The sequence below is a fragment of the Herpailurus yagouaroundi genome, unplaced genomic scaffold (assembly GCF_014898765.1).
Source record: "Herpailurus yagouaroundi ecotype Mexico unplaced genomic scaffold, PumYag 142, whole genome shotgun sequence".
NCBI lineage: Eukaryota > Metazoa > Chordata > Mammalia > Carnivora > Felidae > Herpailurus > Herpailurus yagouaroundi.
This window is the reverse complement of record NW_024412397.1, coordinates 37,400,246-37,420,491: the sequence shown is the minus strand read 5'-3', so window position 1 is coordinate 37,420,491 and position 20,246 is coordinate 37,400,246. Positions and strand designations below refer to the sequence as shown.

The following is a 20,246-nucleotide window of genomic DNA, read 5'->3' as shown; positions in this document are numbered from 1 at the left end:
TTGCCGATGATAATACTCAGGCTGAGGCTGTTGCAATGCAAAAAGACTTAGCACATTTCTTTTAGAAAGTCATTTTTCACTGGGTATCATCAAATCATAAAAACTTTTATACCTGTTGGCTTTATAGTCTCATTTAGAGAGGTCAAACCCCCTCCCCCCCAAGTTTTAAATCTCTTTTAGAAATTCATTTTTCACTGGCTATCATCAAATCATAAAAACTTTTATACCCGTTGGCTTTATAATCTCATTTAGAGAGATCAAACCCCCTCCCCCCAAGTTTTAAACAGCAAATAGGGTTATGTGGAGTAATGAAATCAGGGAAGACACCCCGTGGCCTCTGAGAGCTCTGGGAGTGTGTTGCACGGGTGCATGTGTGGTTGTGTCCAGCTCCGAGCTGCAGTCTGGAGGGATCTATAGCCACATCAGCAGCACTTGCCTCTCAAGACAGGGAGGGAGGCCGCTGCTGAGTGCTTTCTCTTTAAACCTTTTTTAAATGTTTATTTATTTTGGGGGGAGAGAGAGGAGGAGGGGCAGAGCGCAAGTGGGGAGGGGCAGAGAGAGGGAGACACAGAATCCAAAGCAGGCTCCAGGCTCTGAGCTGTCAGCACAGAGACTAACTCAGGGTTTGAATTCACGAACCGCGAGACTGTGACCTGAGCCTAGGTCAGACGCTTAACTGACTGAGTCACCCAGGCACCCTGAGTGCTTTCTTTTTTTAACTCTTTTTTTTTTTTTAATTTTTTTTCAACGTTTTTTATTTATTTTTGGGACAGAGAGAGACAGAGCATGAACGGGGGAGGGGCAGAGAGAGAGGGAGACACAGAATCAGAAACAGGCTCCAGGCTCCGAGCCATCAGCCCAGAGCCTGACACGGGGCTCGAACTCACGGACCGCGAGATCGTGACCTGGCTGAAGTCAGACGCTTAACCGACTGCGCCACCCAGGCGCCCCTCTTTTTTTAACTCTTAAAGCTGCTCTGTATAGTTTGAGTTATTTTTCAAAGAACATGTATACTAGTAAACAATTTTTTTTTAAATGCCAATGGATGAGAGGGCTAGAGAAAAATGCTTAAAAAATGATGATGTTTTAAGAAAATTGATTTCTTCACCTTGGTGTTTGAAAAAAGTGTCTGGAAAATATTTTTCCCTCTGCCAGCTTGAGAAACTTTTAAGAGAGCCTTTTGGCCAAAGCGACAGGAGTTTTACATGAAGTGCTATCTGTCAGGTGGCAACTGGGGCCCAGGCCCAGGGCTGGTGGGACGTCCATTCTGTGGGACATAGCTCTGCAGGGCCAGAGGGAGCCTGGCCTGGGAATCATAGTTTTATAGGCAGAGGAGGTAGCGTGTTCTGTACTTGCTCTTGGAGGGCTTAGTGTTCTATCTTGAGGCAGTCTTTTTCCATCTCAGACATTCTCATGCACAAGAATCCTGGGCGTGGCATCCTAGAAATAGTGTCTGGAATCCTCACCAAATCAAGCGAAGGGGCTGAATGAGGCAATGAGGCCTGGAGAGGTCATAGGTCTGCTCAGTGTCAAGGCCAGTGCTGGGCAGAGCCCCGTACAGCACAGCCCAGCTGCTTGCGGAGGCCTGGGAGCCTTGACTTTGGTACTACCTTGAGGTTGTATTTCCATTGGTTTAAGGTCCACCAGCCAGAAGGCGAGTGCTAGGAACAGGCCAAGACACATCCAGATTTAGCCGTTTCTAGCTTCAGTGCGTACTTGGTGTTTGCCCCCAAGTGAGCAGAGGAGCAAATGTGAAAATCAAGTCCCTTCACCCTTTTTATAGGTGCAACAAAAGCAGTGTCTCATCACTGCTAAGCTGCAGGCTTTCTTGTTTTGTGTTAACATTTGTGGGAGATTTTTCTCACTACAGAACAAGTCTTGCTCGTGGCAGACCAACAGGATGACCCCTGTTAAGAAGCTGTGTGTGTGTGTGTGTGTGTGTGTGTGTGTGTATGTGTGAATACACATGTAATTTTCTTTCCTGCTTATTTCACTTATAAAAATAAGTATTTACCATTTAAAACCCTTTATAGATCAATTTTAATACCTGCACGATATATTCATATACCTGTAGTGTAGCCATTGTTCTCTACTATTTGATGTTTAAGATGCTCTCAGGTTTCCCCGATCACAAACAACATGAGAAAGATTGTACACGAACCTGTGTTTGTACTTGGGGTTCTTTTCTTGAGTGAAATTCCTAGTAGCGAAGTTTCTGGGTCAAAGGACACGGACACAGTAAGGTTCTTTCTGATGAGTCAGTGCTGGGCCCGTGGGTGTTTATCTTCTCCTAGTTCACCCTCCAACCAGTTAGTTCTTTTCTTCCTGGGAGAATCTCCAAGATTCTCTGATCACCATCCGAGATTCACAACAACTCTTTTCTTTGTCTACAAAGCCCGGAAGCAGCAGTCTTTCAGTTGATGAACAAACATGGATGATCCCCCAGGACTGTGTGAGGAGCGGCTACTTTCTGGCTCCTAGCAGTCAGAGCAGAGTAGTGAGCATTGCTGTGTGAGTGGGCCCAGAGAACACCTCTGACAACCGGTCCTCCTGGACCCAGATTCCTCCCTGCACTAGCAGGAGCGTCTGGCCACTTTCACGGCAACGCTGTCTTTTCCCTTCTCGCCCCCTCTAGGTTTTAGGTCCTTGTCACAGATGCCAGATGATTTGCATCAACCAGCAAACTGGGCAGCGAAACCAAGATGTTTTCCAAAAGCTTTCTGAGAGTCGTGCGAGAAAAGTAAGCATGATTGCAAACTGTGACACCTGTTTTAAGATCCCATTTTGTTTTTTAAGTTTATTTATTTATTTGGGGGGGGGCAGGGAGAGAGAGAGAGAGAGAGAAAGAGAGAGAGAGAGAGGGAGGAAGAGAATCCCAAGCAGAGCCTTTGGTGGGGCTCAAATTCATGAAACAGTGAGATCATCACTTGAGCCCAAACCAAGTTAGACGCGTAACTGACTGAACCACCCAGGTGCCCCTAAGATCCTATTTTAAGATCCTGGCTTGTTATCTACACCCAAACTGTAGTTCTGAGTAATAACGGTGTGTAAGTTTGAGAAGTGCGGACACATTCTGAGGCTGATCGGCTACCATTAAGGTTCTGATCTCATCCATGGCACCGTCTTAGGTTTCTTGTCCATCCATTTTCTTACTTTTTGGGGGTCTTATGTGTATTTTTGATGCTCTCAAATTTTGTTGAAGAGACACAGGGTTTAAATAAGAAATAAGTAAATAAGCCAAGTAATTTTATTGTCTCGATCATTATTTTCTTCACCACAGGTGTCTCATGAGAGTAAAATGCCCTGTGGTGAATAGAGTAATTGCATAGGCAGATTCAGTAAATTTCACTCTGAGAAGGCTGTAAATCATCTTCTTGAAGGTTAGAATGACTAGGTGTGGTTTTTGTGGATTCCAGGTTATAGAAACTGAATTTCTAACAGACTGATTCTTTAGGAAGATTTATGTCCAGGCTAGGGCTTTCTGGTTTTGTTTGCAAGGAGTTCTAGGAAGTCCGGTAAGCAATCAAGGTTGCATGGAACATTTCTTGAAAATTAACTGAATTAACATAAATATTCAATATCTCTCCAATAATAAATTAGAAGGTAAACTCATGGTAAAATATTGCACATCGTTTCCCATGTTTCTCCAAACCAGGGTTTCGTTTCACAGTATTTAATTGCCACAGTCTCCCTGCAGACAGGGGGTAGATACGGTCTTCACTTGAGTGTTTTGTCAACATGTCTGTTCGCTCAGCTGAGGCAGGCTGTGTCACCTGAGGGTGTGAGGGCCTTGAATCTGTGCCATGCAGGTTGCCAGAGGACAGGGGATGGGGGTGCACAAATACTATGATGCACGGAAGGAAATCTCTGTACTTCTGAGAACCACTGTAACTCTCTTGTGCACACACCTTTCATTTTTTAAAAAATATTTTGGAATAATTTTAGATTCACGGATAAATTGCAAAGAGAGTACAGAAAGTTCCTGTGTACCTTCTCCCTCATGTGCACACATCTTAAGGAATTAATTTGGCCTCAGCCCCTAGCCTGGGTCGTGGAACATGGGGGCACCCAGCTGATGTTATCACAGGAATGAACAGATCTGGGAGTGCATCACATGCTCCAGGGAGTTCTTACTGACTCACTCGCATTGATGGCAAACTCTGAGTAGACTCACACAGCTCTTTATTTTGGGCCTTCCATTTCTGTTCTAGAGAGTTTGGAGAACTTAACCTACATCACAACAACAACAACAAAATCACCTCAAAGAAAATGCAGAATTTTGCTATTACTTTCACAAAAGTAGTTTTTACATCAGGGAACAGAGCAGAAATTGGCCTGGTCGTGGTCAGAAGCAGAGAGCAGGACGCAAGCCCTCCTACCAGAAGCTCAGGGTATATAGGAAGGAGAAAAACAGGTGTGTGTGGGGGGACTGTCGGGAAAGAACATTATACATGGCAATCTTTGTCTGAAATTGGGATTCTTGTTTCCCACTACATCCTAGTACCTGTGTTTAAAATCTGACTTGATTTTAGTTGATCATTATTATTTATAAAATTATTTCAACTGCTAAAATAATCTGGCTTGTTGTTGCCGCTGTCTTGTTCACAGGTGAACTTTGGAGTGTACCTGACGCATACATCTTTGGATTTTTCTTCCCCAGCTTTCCTGTCTGTAGGATCTCAGGTGCTCCCTGTGTTGAAAGAAAACACAGAACACCATGAGCTACCTGCTTCCACAAAACATCAGGATGTTATCTCCTAAAAAGTATTTTCAGTGTAAATTAAAATTTCTCTTTTACACCTATGTCTGCTATAATTCACGCTGGCACATGGCTCGATAGAACAAGGAGAGTTCTCTTCGGGGGGTAGGGGAACTCTCGTTGGCCGCCTCTAACTTCCACTCTCCACGTGTGCACTGGCCAAGCTCACGAGGGCAGTTTTGGGCCCTCTGTGCTTTCCACAGCTGTGCTGCACCCAGCAAGGTTCCCATATGCGTTTGAAGTAGGATTATTTTATTTTATTTTATTTTATTTTATTTTATTTTATTTTATTTTATTATTTCTTTTTTGAAGTATGATAATTTTAATTAGGTGAGCGTTTTTTTTCCAGTTATAATCCTCTCTCTTTATCACTATTAAAAAAATTTTTTTTAACATTTATTTATTATTGAGAGAGAGAGACAGAGCACGAGCAGGGGAGGGACAGAGACAGGAAGACACAGAATCTGAAGCGGGCTCCAGGCTCTGAGCTGTTAGCACACTGCCTGACGCGGGGCTCGAACTCATGAACCACGAGATTGTGACCTGGGCTGAAGTGGGAAGCTCAGCTGACTGAGCCACCCAGGTGCCCCATCACTATCTTTTTAAATTTAAGTGTAGTTGACACACAGTGTTAGTTTCGGGTGTACAGCATAGGGACTCACTACGTCTACATGTTCTACTATGCTCACAAGTGTAGCTAACACCCGTCACTGTAAAAAGCTATTACAGTACCATCAACTATATTCCCTATGCTGTACCTTTTATCCCAGTGACTTCTTTCTTTCCATAACTGGAAGTAATTAGGTGAGATCTTTAACGATGCTCCCTGGGAATGCTGAACCTCCATTTTGCCATTTTCCCACATGGTTACTTTGTCTTTAGAAAGAATCTCTAGTGCTTGTCAATCCCTCTATAATGAGGGTGGGAGCTTGTGTCCAGTGATCTTGAGGGAATGAGAATGTGCCCCTTTCCTCTCGTGGACATAGAGGAGGCGGGCTGATGAGTTGTGGTCACGTTCTTTCGGGGAGATTTGACCAGGATATTTATGTGTTGAGCAAAGGCACAGGCTGGCAACCTCCCCCTCCTTCCTTCCTATCCCGGCTCACTCCTCCTCTCCCGCGTTGGGTTGATGTTCTGGGGGGTGCTCATGAGCCCGAGGCCACACTCAGTGACTGCGGTCCTCTCTGAGCAATCATGCTCCCTCGACAAGCCCACCGGGCCATATCAGCCCACCCACTGACCAAGCCACCCAGTCTCCAAATCCCAGTTCAGAGAGGAACTTTGGAGGTTCAGGGGTCCCTTCCCTACCACCTCTGACCCTGCTCCTGCAGCCTCCAGTTGAATACGTCCAGTGATGGAAAGCTTACTCTCTAATGAAGCTACCTATCCCTCTGAATTGTTGAAAAGCTCCTCCCTGTATTGAGCTTGTCTCTGCCTCCCCATGACGTCCGGCCATGGGTCTCGTCCTGTCATATATAGCCGTGTGGAGCAAGCATGACATCCTCCTACGTCCGCTCTGCTCAAGTCCTTCTGAAGCATGGAGTCCACATGGGAGCCCCAGGTCCTTGCTAAGGCCCTCAGCACCTCCCACCTGGATTGTTCATGAGTGCAATCACCTCTTCCCCAAACTCCTGCCCACCACTGCCCACAGTGTCTTCCTAAAGCCAGTGTCCTGCTTCTCCTTCCTGCCCAGTTGTCTGCATATCAGGCTCAGGTTTCCCTGCCTCCCTTACTCAGACCCCTTGGTTAGGGGTCGGTTTCTTCCATTATATCATTTGCAGAACTTTGTGATGCTTTCAGTACTATGTGGGGTTTGAAAGATGTTTTCAGCACTATGTGGGGTTTGAACACTTGACTCTGTTCTTGAGGGTTTGCTGGGACGGAGCCATGCCCTTGCACTCTCATTTTGCATGCAGAGTTAGGTGTAAACACTGACTTTCCGGGTGTTGCCTTCATGGTTCTTGTAGCTGGGGGAGAGATTCTCTTCTGCATGCCTTGGGGTAAGTATCAAAACTTTGAGGAAGGTGGTGGTGTTGACTTCTTCCCACTGAGACTCAGCCTTGTGGGAACAACGAGGGGGCAGGTGGTGATTCCTTCCTCCTGTTGAAAGATATCCATCCACTTGCTTTTTATTCAATATGTGCCATTCAGCCTCTAGGTAAGGCTATAGAAATGCAAGAAACAGAACAGTCATTCAACGATCTCACCACAGAAACAAAAGCAAGGGGAGGAAGACAGACCAGTACATACTCAGGTGTTATGAGGAATGTTTCAAAACCATGCTACCAAAGATGTCCTTTGGTGAGAAGATTCTAGAAGGGTCACAAGTACACTCAAATATTCCTGGATATTAGTGCCCCGTGTTATAGTTTGACTTCTAGGCTGAGATAGATGACCTGCATTCCAGGTCATGCAGGCTTACTTCTTTAGAATTTGTCCCTCCATACGCGTTCCATATTTGGTTTTATCTAAGTGAAAGTAGAATAGCATATTTATAACTGTGTTGTGAACACCCCATGTTGGAAAGGGCCTAAATGTCCATTAACAGGAAAATGGATATAAGGTGGTAGTGGAAAGTGAAGGGATTAGAACTACATGGGTCAGCATGGGTGACCACGGTGTTGAGAGAAAGAGGCAAGTTGCAGAATTCATGTGGTAACATTGAAGGTCAAAGCTGAAAAAAAACCCAAACAGACCAAGCAGAAAACTCCTATACTTTGCCTTAAGGGTACATGCATATGCAGTAAAAGTATAAAGAAAAGGAATGATAAATTATGCATTTTGAGGGTGAGGTACTAGAAATAGGGAAGGTATATAGGGGCATTGACTCTGTTGGGAAGGTCTTATTTCTTAAGCTGTAGGATAATAGATGCATAGGAATTAGTTGTGGTATTCTTTATATCTTTTCAAATGACTTAAATGTTTAATAATAATTAAAGAAAAGTTTTCAGGAAAATTTCCCTTTAGTTATTTCCATTGCTTAAGAGCAAAACATTGAGCAAGAGAGGGTCCCAGCCTGCTGTCTGACTTCTGAGAGCGTGCCCTGCACTAGGCTAATAGACTTGCTATGTTGGTAGCAGATAGTGTTGTCTGGAACTTATGAATTGCGTTTTTAAAGAAGAAATTTTTAAATGTTTATTTATTATTGAGAGACAGAGCATGAGCAGAGGAGGGACAGAGAGAGGGGGAGACACAGAATCTGAAGCTGTCAGCACAGAGCCCAATGCGGGGCTCAAACTCATGTACCGCAAGATCATGACCTGAGCTGAAGTCAGACGCTTAACTGACTGAGCCACACAGGTGACCCTATGAATTGCATTAAAAAAAAATTATTTTATGGCAGTAAGAACACTTAACATTAGATCTAACCTCTTTTTTTTTTTAATGTTTACTTATTTTGAGAGAAAGAGTGAGAGAGAGCACTATCAGGGGAAGGGCAGAGAGAGGGAGCCACAGAATCTGAAGCAGGCTCCAGGCTTTGAACTGTCAGCACAGAGCCCAGTGTGGGGCTCGAACTCACGAACCACGAGATCATGGCCTGAGCTGAAGTCGGACGCTCAACTGACTGAGTCACCCAGGTGCCCCATGAGATCTAACCTCTTAATAAATATTACGTGTACAATAATTATTGTTGACTGTCGGTGCAGTGTTGCATAGCAGATCTCTGAGAGCGTACTCATGTTGCTTAACTGAAACTTTATGCCTGTTGATCAGTCACTCCCAATTTCCACTCCTTTCAGCCCCTGGCAACCAGCATCACCTCTTTGATTCTGTGAATTGACTATGTTAGATACCTCATATAAGTAGAATTATACAGTATGTCTTTTTCTGTGACAGGCTTATTTCATTTATCATAATGCCTTCAAATGTCACCCATGTTGTCACATGTTTCAGACTTTCCCCCTTTATTTTGAAGGCTGAATAGTATTCCATTGTATGTATGTGCCACATTTTCTTTGTCCATTCATCGGTCAGTGGTCACCTAGATTGTTTCTACATTTTGGCTGTGGTACATAGTGCTGCAACGAACATGGGAATTCTAATGTCTTTTCAAGATCCTGATTCTAGTTCTTTTGGATAAATACCCAGAAGTAGGATTGCTGGATTCTTTGGTAGTTGTACTTTAATGTTTTGAGGAACCTCCATGTTGTTTCTCAGGGCAGCTGCACCAGCTTGTGTTCCTACCAGCAATGTGCATAACTCAAATTGCTCTGCGTCCTTGCCAACACTTGCTGTCTTTTGTTTTGTTTTGATTTTGATTTTGTTTTTTTTTGGTTTTTTTTTGGTAACAGCCATCTTGACAGGTGTGAGGTGATATCTCATTGTGGTTTTGATTTGCCTTTCATTGATGATTAGTAACATTGAGCATTTTTTTCATATATCTGTTGGTCATTTGTATGTCTTAGTTGGAGAAATGTGTATTCAAATATTCACAAATCAATCAATGTGATACATCACATCAAGAAGAAAAAGGGAGAAATACCATATAATCCTTTAAGTAGATACTGAAAAAGCATTTGATAAACTACAACATCCACTCATGATAAAAACTTTCAACAAGGTAGGTTTAGAGGAAACATACCTCACCATCATAAAGGCCAAATGTGAAAAACCTACAGCTGACATCACACTCAATGGTGAATAACAGAGAACTTACCCCCTAAGACCAGGAACGAGACACGGATGTCCACTATCACCACTTTATGGAAAAGTCCTAGCCACAGCAATTGGACAAGAAAAAGAAATAAAAGGGGTCAAAGTTGGTAAGGAAGAGGTATAGCTTTCACTCTTTGTAGACGACATGATACTATATATAGAAAATCCTGAAGACTCCACCAAAAATCTGCTAGAATCAATGAATGAATTCAGTAAAGTCACGGGATACAAAATTAATATACAGAAATTTGTTGCATTTTTATGCAGTAATAACAATGTAGCAGAAAGGGGAATTAAGAAAACAACCCCAGGTACTATTGCATCAAAAAAGAATAAAATACCTAGGAATAACCAAACATAACCAAGGAGGTGAAAGACCTCTACTCTGAAAACTATAAAACCTTGATGAAAGAAATTGAAGATGTCACAAACAAATGGGAAGATATACCATGCTCATGGATCGGGAGAATAAATATTAAAATGTTCATACTACCCAAAGCAATCTACAGATTTAATGAAATATTTATTAAAATACCAACAGTATTTTTCACAGAACTAGAAAAAATAATCCTATAATTTGTATGGACCGACAAAAGACCCCCAATAGCCAAAACAATCTCAAGAAAGAAGAATAAAATCGGAAGCATCACAATCAGTGATATCATGATATGTTACAAAGCTATAGTGATCAAATAGTGTGTTACTGGCACAAAACTAGACACAGAGATCAAAGGAACAGAATAGAGAGCCCAGGAATAAACCCACAATTTTATGGTCAATTAATCTGTGATGAAGGAGGGAAGAATTTACAGTGGGAAAAAGACAATCTCTTCAACAAATGGTGTTGGGAAAGCTGGCCAGCTACATGCCACACAATGAAGCTAGACCACTTTCTTACACCATACACAAAGACCATGATGCTTGGATGGATGTCCAAGGGCCAGGGGCACATGTGGGAGTGTGGGGATTGGCCTGGGGTGGGAGGAAGGGAGGAAGGTGATCGGAACAGTGCCATCTCCTGTGTGTGACAGAAAGCTATTCAGGCTGAAGCGGCCATGTCCACATGTGGGCCATGTCCCACAAATGTCTCTGGCCTCCAGGGCCTTTGGCAAGGGAAGAGATAAAAAGACCATTTTGGAACACGCCCCAAACTTCCAGCTGTGGTGAGAGAAGTTAAGCCCAGCAAGGCTGGCTCCAATGAGGGCCATTTTCTCTTTAGAGTGACCCTGCCCTGATCAAAAGAAGCCATTGGGACCACTGGTGCTCCATCTTTCTCAGCTTTCCTTCATCCAGGAGGGAGGTGGTGAGTGGCTGAGGAGAGCACAGGCTGTGGGGATCCAGTGCATCCAAAGACCCACTGTTAGAACCGAATGCTGGTGGGCACTTGAGTGTTGTGAGGCAAGGTGCCTGGTGGGGATCCAGGCAGTGGATAAAACCTTCACTCGGCAGGCAGAGTTCCAAGCACCCGATATCTCTGAGAAAGGCCGGGCCTCTTCTCGCTGCAGGGCGAGTTCAGGGCATAACTGGAAGCAGAAAGAAAGCTGGCAGACACTTTTTAGCCTGCCTTTTCCCAGTTCCCCTGTTTTATGCTAACAGAATTGATTTCTATGTATCGCATTTTGCAAACTCCCAAATTAAAGTCTCAGCAAACCTCATTGTATATGAGCAAGCTATCGAGCAGCTCTAAGCATCATCCGAAAAGTGAGGAAAAGGACAATACTTGGTAAAATTGAGAGTTAAATGAAACGTTTGTGTTCAGCATGTCTCAAATGGTGCTGAGTAAGCCACGTCTACCACCTAGTGGCAGCATTAAGTAACCGCAGAGTTTGTTACTTAAGGAGGCTGAAAATTGGTTCAGATTCGGTGGGCAAATCCCAAAGGATGGCAAACATCTCTCTGCCTGGCTTCCTTAGTGGAAGCTCCGAGAGACTTTTCATTATTGACATTTGCATGTTTTGAAAGTTAGGACCTGAATTATTTCTTGGTCAGATTAATTTTCAACTGGCATTGCACCCATCATTCTTTTGGAGTCCTCTATTTTCTTTTTTTTTTTTTTTTTTATGTTTTTTTATTTTTGAGAGAGAGAGAGAGAGACAGAGTGAAAGCAGGGGGAAGGGCGGAGAGAGAGAGACACACACACAGAATCCTAAGCCAGCTCCAGGCTCTGAGCTGTCAGCACAGATCCCAATGTGGGGTTCGCACTCACAAATCCCGAGATCATGACCTGAGCCAAAGTCAGACACTTAACTGAGCCACTCAGCGCCCCAGCTGCAGTGTTTCAATAGCATGCTGGCTTGGCTATTTCAAGTTCTCTAGTCTTGGTCTCCCAGGTGAATCACATGAAAAATATACTCCCTTTCTTCCTTGGTGTAACCCCTTGTTTTTATGGCCACTTGTTATCTCCTAGGAGGCAGCAGACGCAGTCTGAAGAATATGAGCCAGAATGGCTTCAGGATTGAGAGGAAGTAGGAGTGTGTGGCACTAAGAAGTGGGTGGGGGGTGGGGGTGGAAGGTAAGGGACGCTCTGCAGAGTGAACAAGTGGCCCCGCCCCTCCCCCCACCCAGCTCTAGCCAGGCAAGGAGGCAGAAAGATGCAGGTCTACTTTCAACGTAGGTTGAAATGGCCTCCTTCAAATGGCGGCCCACTTGCCATCTGTCTAAATATTTAAAATTCATGAATCGAACAAAATGGTAAGCACGTTCTTCCTACTTTGACAGATATACCTTTATGACAGCTTAGAAGGACCGATGTGAATTTAGAACTCTGACTCCTTGGCCCTCTGCATGGGAATAGGATGACACTAGGAGGGTTGGCCCAGGCCCTGGTTGCCAGCCACAGCCTATACCCTTTTTCTTCCCCCTGTGAGCCATGAACCCCAGATGTGTGGACACCTGATCTCATATGGGTAAACTCTGCCTCTGTTCCACTGCAAACAGCCACTCCTGAACCTCTTTTCAGGCCTCCAGGGAAAAAGCACACATAGGCCTTGGAAATATGTTCAGGGTCATCCAGTTGCCTGGAGAACAATCTAGGGAGAGAATAGCCAGGTGGGCATGGACTCTTGGTGCTATGGACTCCTTGCCCTGTAGGGAGGGCTAGGCAGGGTGAGGCCCTCTAAACCATGGAACCTAAGGCAGGCGCCCTCTTTCTCTGTGTGAAGGACAGTACTGGTAAGAACTTTTCTGGGTAAAGTAAACTACCCCAGAGAAGACCCAAAGACACTCCAGAAAAAAAAATCCATTTGCCTACCAGCCTGGTCTACAGTGAAGCCCACCAAACAAAGTGTCTCTGCTATATCCTAGAACTTCCAGTCAGTTTTTAATACAAATGAACAGCTGAGCATCACAAGAATTTGGGAATGACCTCTGTTACAAAAGAAAAAGGCTGAAAGTAGGGGGGGCCAGGAAACACGTCAAAGAACACATACACTGCAATGAAATGAAAACTTTAAAGAACATGTAATGAATCATATCAAGGAAATGAATGCTAACCATTCATTTGTGTAATGAATGCTATTACAGCATGTAATGAATGCTAACCAAGGAAATCCTGGAGACAAGAATAAGATACTTCTAAAAAGGAAAAATGGAGAACAGGAAAGATTTTCTGAAAATTAAAAACATGAATGCCGTAATTAAAAATTCAGTAAAAGAGAAGGAACATATAGTTGAGGAAATCCCTCGAAATGGAGAGGAAAATAATCAAAGAGACTAACAGGGTGGAAAAGTTAAGAAAATTAGAGGATTCACGTGGTGGTCCAACGTCCAAATAATAGGAGTTCCAGAGACAGCAAACAGATAAAACTGCGGAAAGGAAGTGATCAAAGACGTGAAACAAGAACATTCCCACAAAACAAAGAACAGAAAATCTTTGGGAAATACCAAGGGAGTGTCAATGCAATAAATGGAAAATAACTCATATACGAAATTTCAGTGTATTGGGAGCAGTGAGAAGGTTCCAAATCTTCCAGAGAGAGGGAAAAGAAAAAGTTACAGATACCACTTTGATAGTCTTCTAGTGGCAACAGTGCAGCAATGCCTCAAAATTCTGAGTGAAAATTATTTCTAACTTAGAATTATGTATCATGTGTGTACGATTATTGCAAAGTTGAACACAACAGTTTCTTATATCTAGGTGTTCGTGCCTCTTTGCAATGTGATTTTGCTTCTCCTCCCATTAGGGAGTGGAATCTATTATCTTCCTCCTTGAACCTAGGCTGAACTTGCCTTACTTTGACTGAAAAAAGAAAAGCAAAGAATGGTGACAAAAGTGACACAGCATACACTCTGAGTTTAAGGCTCCAGAGACCTTGTAACTTTTTCTCTTGAACTTTTTGAATGCTACCCTAACACCGTCGGTGGGAAGAAGCCAGGTCTACCTTACTGGATGAGAAGCCACATGAAAGGAGAGATGAACCATCTCATGTGAAGTCTCCTAGACCAGCCTGCTGACAGTACATGTCAGCAGATTCAGACAGAGGCTCTTTTAGTCCCACCAGCCCCAGTCAAGCTTCCAGATGATTGCAACCACATGAGTGACCCCAGCTGAGCCCAGCCCAAATTGCTAACCCAAAGAACCGAGAACAGATAAAACAGTTAGTGTTTTAAGCTACTACTTTTTGGGGGTGGTTTGTTATAAAACAAAGACGAACTACAAGAAAAATTGGTACCAAAAAGGAAGTGCTACCATAAGGAAACCCTCAAATGTGTGGTGCTGGTTCTGGAACTGGGCAGGGGTAGGGGCAGGGGCAGAGGCTGGAAAGGTGGTGAGGAAACTGCTGTTTGAAGCTTCACGCAGATGACGCCTTTCAAGGGTACCTCCTCGGGTAGTGCTTCTCTGATCCAGAGACCCGTGACTTAAACAGACAAGTTGTCTGCCCCTCTGACACCTAATATACAAATGGTGAGACTGGGACATGACACACCCATTCACAAATAAAGAGAACGTGGGACACACAGCAGGCACTGATCCACGACAGTTCTCAACCCCAGCCTGGGGCATGTTTTCAGTTCCTCCTGCTCCAGGGGAGTAGGGCCCAGTTCTGCGCCCTGTGATGGTTCCCAAGTTCACTGTTCTCCATAGCTCTTAGCTCCACATTCTGGTAGATCCTTACTTTCCCATGTAAAACAAAACAAAACAAAACAAAGCAAAAGCCCGGGAAATACAAATACAAAACAATGGCTCCATGATTAGAGCTGAATAGCTTTCTTATCTTGCTTCTTACCCATCGCAAGTTGGAGTTCCAGAGGTTTCTTTTTATTTTGAAGAATTCTAGTTCCCTTTTAGTCCAAATTTGTTGTGATTTCATCAACACAACTATCTTAAATTCTTGGTGGATTTTCTATGAATCTTACTAGGGTTTGTCCCAAACACTACATCCATGATTCGTTTTCATTTGGGTCTGCCAGGCTGCTATGCAATAACAACCTTAAGGATTCTTAGAAGCCCTTTTCTTTAAATGAGAGTATCTACTAGCCACTGCCTTAAATCTCTCTGAGATCTTGACAGCGGGTCTTAAAGCCACATTTTAAAATCGATCTTTACGAAAGTCAGTTACTAGCTGGACAGAACCAAGGATGAGATTATTTTATTTTACAACCTAGCAAGTCTTAAGCCTTCTATGTTTCCTCTAAATTCTACTTGCAAACAGAATATATTATTACATGTAGTTAGCAGCACCTGACACATACCTCCAGCATACGGTCCCGAGGTCTCCTTAGCTAAGTCCATAGTTCATTACATACATTTTCTATCTCACAAATCACTGCAGGCAATTGGGCAGTTGTTTTATCAATTGTTTCACTGCCGCATAACACAGCTAACTGTATTCCCGGTCTTCAGTAGTAGTTCTCTTACCACTTTCCTGAGGCTAGACCTGGCTTCCTCATGTGGTAGTCTCAGGTCAACATGCTAAGAAGGTGACAGTGGATGCTGTAAGACTTCTTGGTGTCTAATTTCAGAAGTCACACAAAGCCACTTCCAACATATTCTATTTGTCAAAGTAAGTCACAAAGTCACTTGTATCCAGAGAGTGGGGAAATAGTCCCCATCTTTTTAGGGAGGAAGTGGAAAAGTCAGATTGCAAAGTGGTGGGAATAAAAGGAGAGGGAAGAATTCCTATGGTCATTCTTGCAAGCAAAACGACCACATCAAGACAAGTGTGAGGACAGAGAATGAAGATACTTTCAGATACAAAACTTCTCAAAAACTTATCTTTTCAGGAAACTGCTGGGGTATGTATTTATAAAAATTGAGAATATAAACTGAGGAAGAATAAGACAAGTTAATGGAACCAGGAGCAACCACACAAGAGAGAAGCCAAGGAAATCTCTAGGAGGATAGGGCTGAGAGAGCCACATTCCAAATGAGAGCAGGAACACGGAGGGGACCCGGAGGAATATCTCTGAAGAGGGCATCTTACGGGACAGGAACATGGAGGAGACCCGGAGGAATATCTCTGAAGAGGGCGTCTTACGGGAAAATACAGCACTGAGAAATTCTTTGACAGTATTGAAAAAGGTATTTGCAGAGCTGTTGTCGGATATGAGAAGACCTAACCAGCTGTTCAAGGAACAAAAAATAAGCAACTGAAAAAATTAAAGCAAATACTAACTTCAGAAAAACAAAAAGTTGTGCAAGAAAGGCCATGTAATCATGTGCACTACGTAGCACAAAAATGAACAGTATTAACACAATCATCATTTTAAAAAAATCACTGAATAGGAATTTAATTAAAACTGTGATAAAACTGTAATGGGAAGATGGAGATAGGGAAATGGTCTGTAACGAAGCTAAAATCCTCATTTAGCATGACAAAAAGCCAATGTATTGTCTAAAATTCATAGATCAGAGTATATCAGTGTACTTACATTATTTAAAAATGGGTGCCTCTGAGAAGTGGTGGGGGGGAATGGGAGTTGTAAAGTAGGGAGCTGATTTTTTTTGTTATAATGTTTTATGACTCTTGACCTTTTAAATGAAAAGAAAGCATTATATTATTAAAAAAAGAATGATTTCAAAAAATAAGTTGAAAAAACAACATTGGTTATTAATCAGGAGAAAAAATGTTGCTCAAAGCACTTTCAAGGGAGTGGTCAGGGCAAAAATCATTAGAAGAATTAAGGATAACTTACATCATTAAAATTTTTAAAGGTTTGACTTCTGATGCCAGTCACTCTTTGAAGTTTTAAGACTAAAACTGAGTAAGGCAATTCCAATCCTGGAAATCTTATAGTTTATTAGAGCATAGGTAAAATATAGGTAAATAAAAATATAGGTAAGCATGTATGAAAGGTGCTACCAAAAGGACATATAGAAAGCAGTCTGGGACCACAGAAGAAGGAGAGACCATCCGTGTTTGGGGTAGAGTTGGAGATGGCTATCTAGAAGAGCTGACCTTAGACATGAGTGGCGAAGAGTAAGTTGGTTCAGCTGGCCAACCAGATGGGATAGAACATTCCTAATTGAGAAGCTCACTGGGAAAAATCCCAGCATGTTTGGGGAAGGATAATAAATTCAGTGTGTCTTGAAGCAGGGCATGAAGGGGGGAATGACCAGACACGAGTCTGGTGTGGTAGACTGCGGAAGATCTTACAGGTTCTCGTAAGTCAAGTTAAGGGAGTTGGCGTGTAAGGATTCTGCCCTAAGGTGTGACACATTAAATGCACATCCTTGAATGCTCACTGGCTCTGGGGAAGCCAGTGGCAGATCAAATGTAGCATTCGCACCTGAGGAGGGGAGACCTCCCCCTAGAAGACTAGCATAGGAGTGAGAGCTAGACAGGAGGACAGAGTTGAGAAACGTTTTAGAGATGGATTCAGTGACCAGTCATAGCGACCAATTGCAAGATACAGGAGTTAAAGATGACTCTGGTGTTCACTCATTCATCAGGCATCTCTTGTGTGCCTTTTCTGTGCAGAGCACTCTGCCAGGCACTGGCAGAGGTGGGGGGAGTAATACGATTGAATGTAGTATGGTCATTGCCTTAGAGGAGCTTTTAGTTTAGTGGAAACACAGCAATAAAGTAACTGTAGCTGTGATGCTCTATTCTCAAGGATACCAGAGCCCAGAGGTATGGATGGAGGAAGACGCTGCAGAGGAGGAGGAGGGAGGCAGCCCAGAGTCGGTATAACTATTGAAGGTGAGGGAAGAGAGTTTGGGAAAGGGGTGGTTCATGGTGACAGATGCTGCTGAGAAAGTGGGCAGCAGGGCCCAGGTGTCCCCTGGATGAGGCAATTAGGATCACACTGATGATCTCAGAACAGCAGGGGCTTGCCCACCAGGTGTTGTGGGATGTGGAGCAAAGAGGTAGTGAGGATGCTGAGAAATGAATATAGCTCTTTTCTTCTGAGACTGGTCAGGAAGCAAAGAAGAGATAAGCCAGCGAGAGGCAGGATTCATAAAGGTGCAGCTTTTAAGATGGAAACCATTTGAGTGTGTGTGTGTGTGTGTGTGTGTGTGTGTGTGTGTGTGTGTGTGTTTCACCAGGACCAGCTGTGTAGCTTGTGGAGCTGACTGCACCATGAAAATTTGGGGTGTCTTGGCTACGTCATTCAGAATTGTTAAGACAGCAACAGCAGAGCCTGAAGCCAGTGTGGGGCTCTTCGAAGTGGAGGGCTCTGTGTGACTGCACTGGTTGTAGGCAAGGAACCCAACCCCGAGGCACAGGGGAAAGAGCCCAGGGAGGAGGGAAGAAGGGGGCTACTTCAGTAACAGAGCTGGTCCCAGAGCAACTGGGAAGGGAGGGGCTCAGGGTCCAGATGGAGATAGAGACTTCAGGAGGAGGAAAAACAAGGCTTTGGCTATCTCTTGAGATGTGGGAGATGGAGGGTGGGAATGGAAAGTGGAGAGGAGGGAGTGTTGGGAGGGGAGGACTTCGTGCTAGAGACAAGTTTCTGTACTGAATAAATCTGTAGGTAGAGGAAAGTGACAGAAACTTTTGGCTGCCTAAAGGCAGTGGGGAGCCAGCTTCATTGGGCAGTGCTTAGGAGCCTGGGGTGGGGGTAAATGGGTCACTGAGATTGGTTCCACTGTCCACAGGCATTGGCAGATGGGGCAGGGGCAGGAACCTGCCCAGGATCTGACAGGTGGGAGAAACCCAGGGAGCAGTGTGAAAAGGAGGCCTTGAGATGATGGGTTGGGATTCATTTTGGGATAGTGACGATGGGAAATGAGGTGGCCAGAAAGACCAGAGGGCTCTCTCAGTGGGCAGGGAGTTGGGGTTCAAAGTAGGAGGGTAGGAGGCCCCTGGCGAGGGAATAGAATTTGGGGGTTTAGTATTCTGGCCATGAGCTGATGGCGAAGTTGCTGTAGGGGTCTGCCCAGAGGACTCCTTCAAAGGGTTAAGGAGCAAAAAGTAAGGAGAGCTAGGAGTTCTGCTGGTATGAATAGAAGTGTCCTGGCTGATTGTTATTTTAAGACCAGGCAAGTGTTGCACATGCAACATGGAGAGGGAAGGTTAAAGGTGCCGATGAAGGGGCTGGAGGGGCGGCTGGTTGGCTCAGTAGGTGGAGCATGGGACTCTTGATCTTGGGGATTGCGAGTTTGAGCCCCACCTTGAGTGTAGAGATTACTTAAAAATCTTAAAAAGAAAAAAAAAAGTAAAGGTGCCAAGTATGGGACAAGGATTTCTTTCTCCTTGAAACCACAAAAAAAGGAGAGAGACATTATAGAGCCGCCTTGTTAAGACGTGGATGTGAAGAGCGATTGGGTATTATCCCGGTCATCTGTACGAGGTATGAGGCACCACGAACTTGGCCACAGCCTGCGAATGGAGAAAACTGTGAATTCTTACTGGGAACGAAGGGGGTCGCCCGCGAGCAGCGAGGAGAGCGGTGGGAGGCCGAGAGGAGCCCCGAAGCTCCCGCGCGGCCGAGGTGGGCTGTGCAACCCTTTCCTCCACGTCCCTCGCTTGCGAGCAGGTCACTAGCTTTCCATCGCCCCTCTGCATCTCAGTGACCTCATCCGAAGCGGTCCTCGCGGCCCCACAAGATCCAGTTAGGGTATTCGGGGACCTAACTGGTCAAGAGGCTGCGGTGATACGGAGGGTCAACTAGCACCCACCAGGTGGCCCCGGTGTCACGCCTGGCGCTGGGGTCCTGGAGCAGAGCGGCGCAGTCCCCCAGTCTTCGCTCCTAGCGCCCCCTGGGATTATCTGTTAGGAGCTGCTAGGGTTCCCCGGCTCACACTCCTCCTCCTAAGCTTCTTTCTTCCCAAGGGAAACCTCCGGGTAACCCTCGCCTGGGCTCCAGGTGGCTGCCACCCCGTTTGCTTGCGGGGGGGCCGGCTCCCTCCTCTGCAGGTGCCCAGCTGGGGTTTTCCAAATCCAGGCAGCAGGAGCCCCCCACTGCCGCCTTCATCTGTAAGGGGTTAAGTCCTCTCGCAGATGGGGAAGACCGGAGCTCCGAGGGGTGCAGCCCCGTCGGTGCTCCCCACGCCGAGGGACGCCCGTGCAGCGGGCGGCCCAAGCGGCGCCCGCGCTGCCGGAGTCAGCCCGCCGGGGATCCCCGCCCCGCCGCGTCTGCCAGACGGCTTGGCGCAGGGCTGCGGGTGCCGCGGGAGTGGTTCTCCCTTTCCCTTTCCCGGCGGCAGGCTCCGCGGTCGGGGCAGCGGGGCCGGGCGCTAGGGGACTGAGCAGGGGAGGAGCCGGAGGAGGGGACAGAGGGGCCTGTCGGCCCCGCCCCCGCCCCGCCCCCCCGCGGCCGGAGCCCGGGCTGCAGCCGGGCGCGCCGGAGCCTGCGAGCCCGCGAGCCAGCGATCGGCGGCCGCGGCCTCCCCTGCTCGCGGCGGGGCCGACAGGCCCCTCTGTCCCCTCCTCCGGCTCCTCCCCTG

At 45.3% G+C, this 20,246-nt stretch overlaps 1 protein-coding gene across 1 annotated transcript in view; it reads left to right on the top strand.

Moving 5' to 3' along the window:
- The window catches only part of MOCOS (molybdenum cofactor sulfurase), a 55,670-nt gene extending 50,867 nt beyond the window's left edge, over positions 1-4,803 (top strand). Inside the window, exons 14-15 of the mRNA XM_040478491.1 lie at positions 2,636-2,740; positions 4,609-4,803. Coding sequence (XP_040334425.1) covers positions 2,636-2,740; positions 4,609-4,761 — 258 coding nt within the window. The 3' untranslated portion in view covers positions 4,762-4,803. The remainder of the gene's footprint in view (positions 1-2,635; positions 2,741-4,608) is intronic.
- Positions 4,804-20,246: the final 15,443 nt, after the last annotated feature.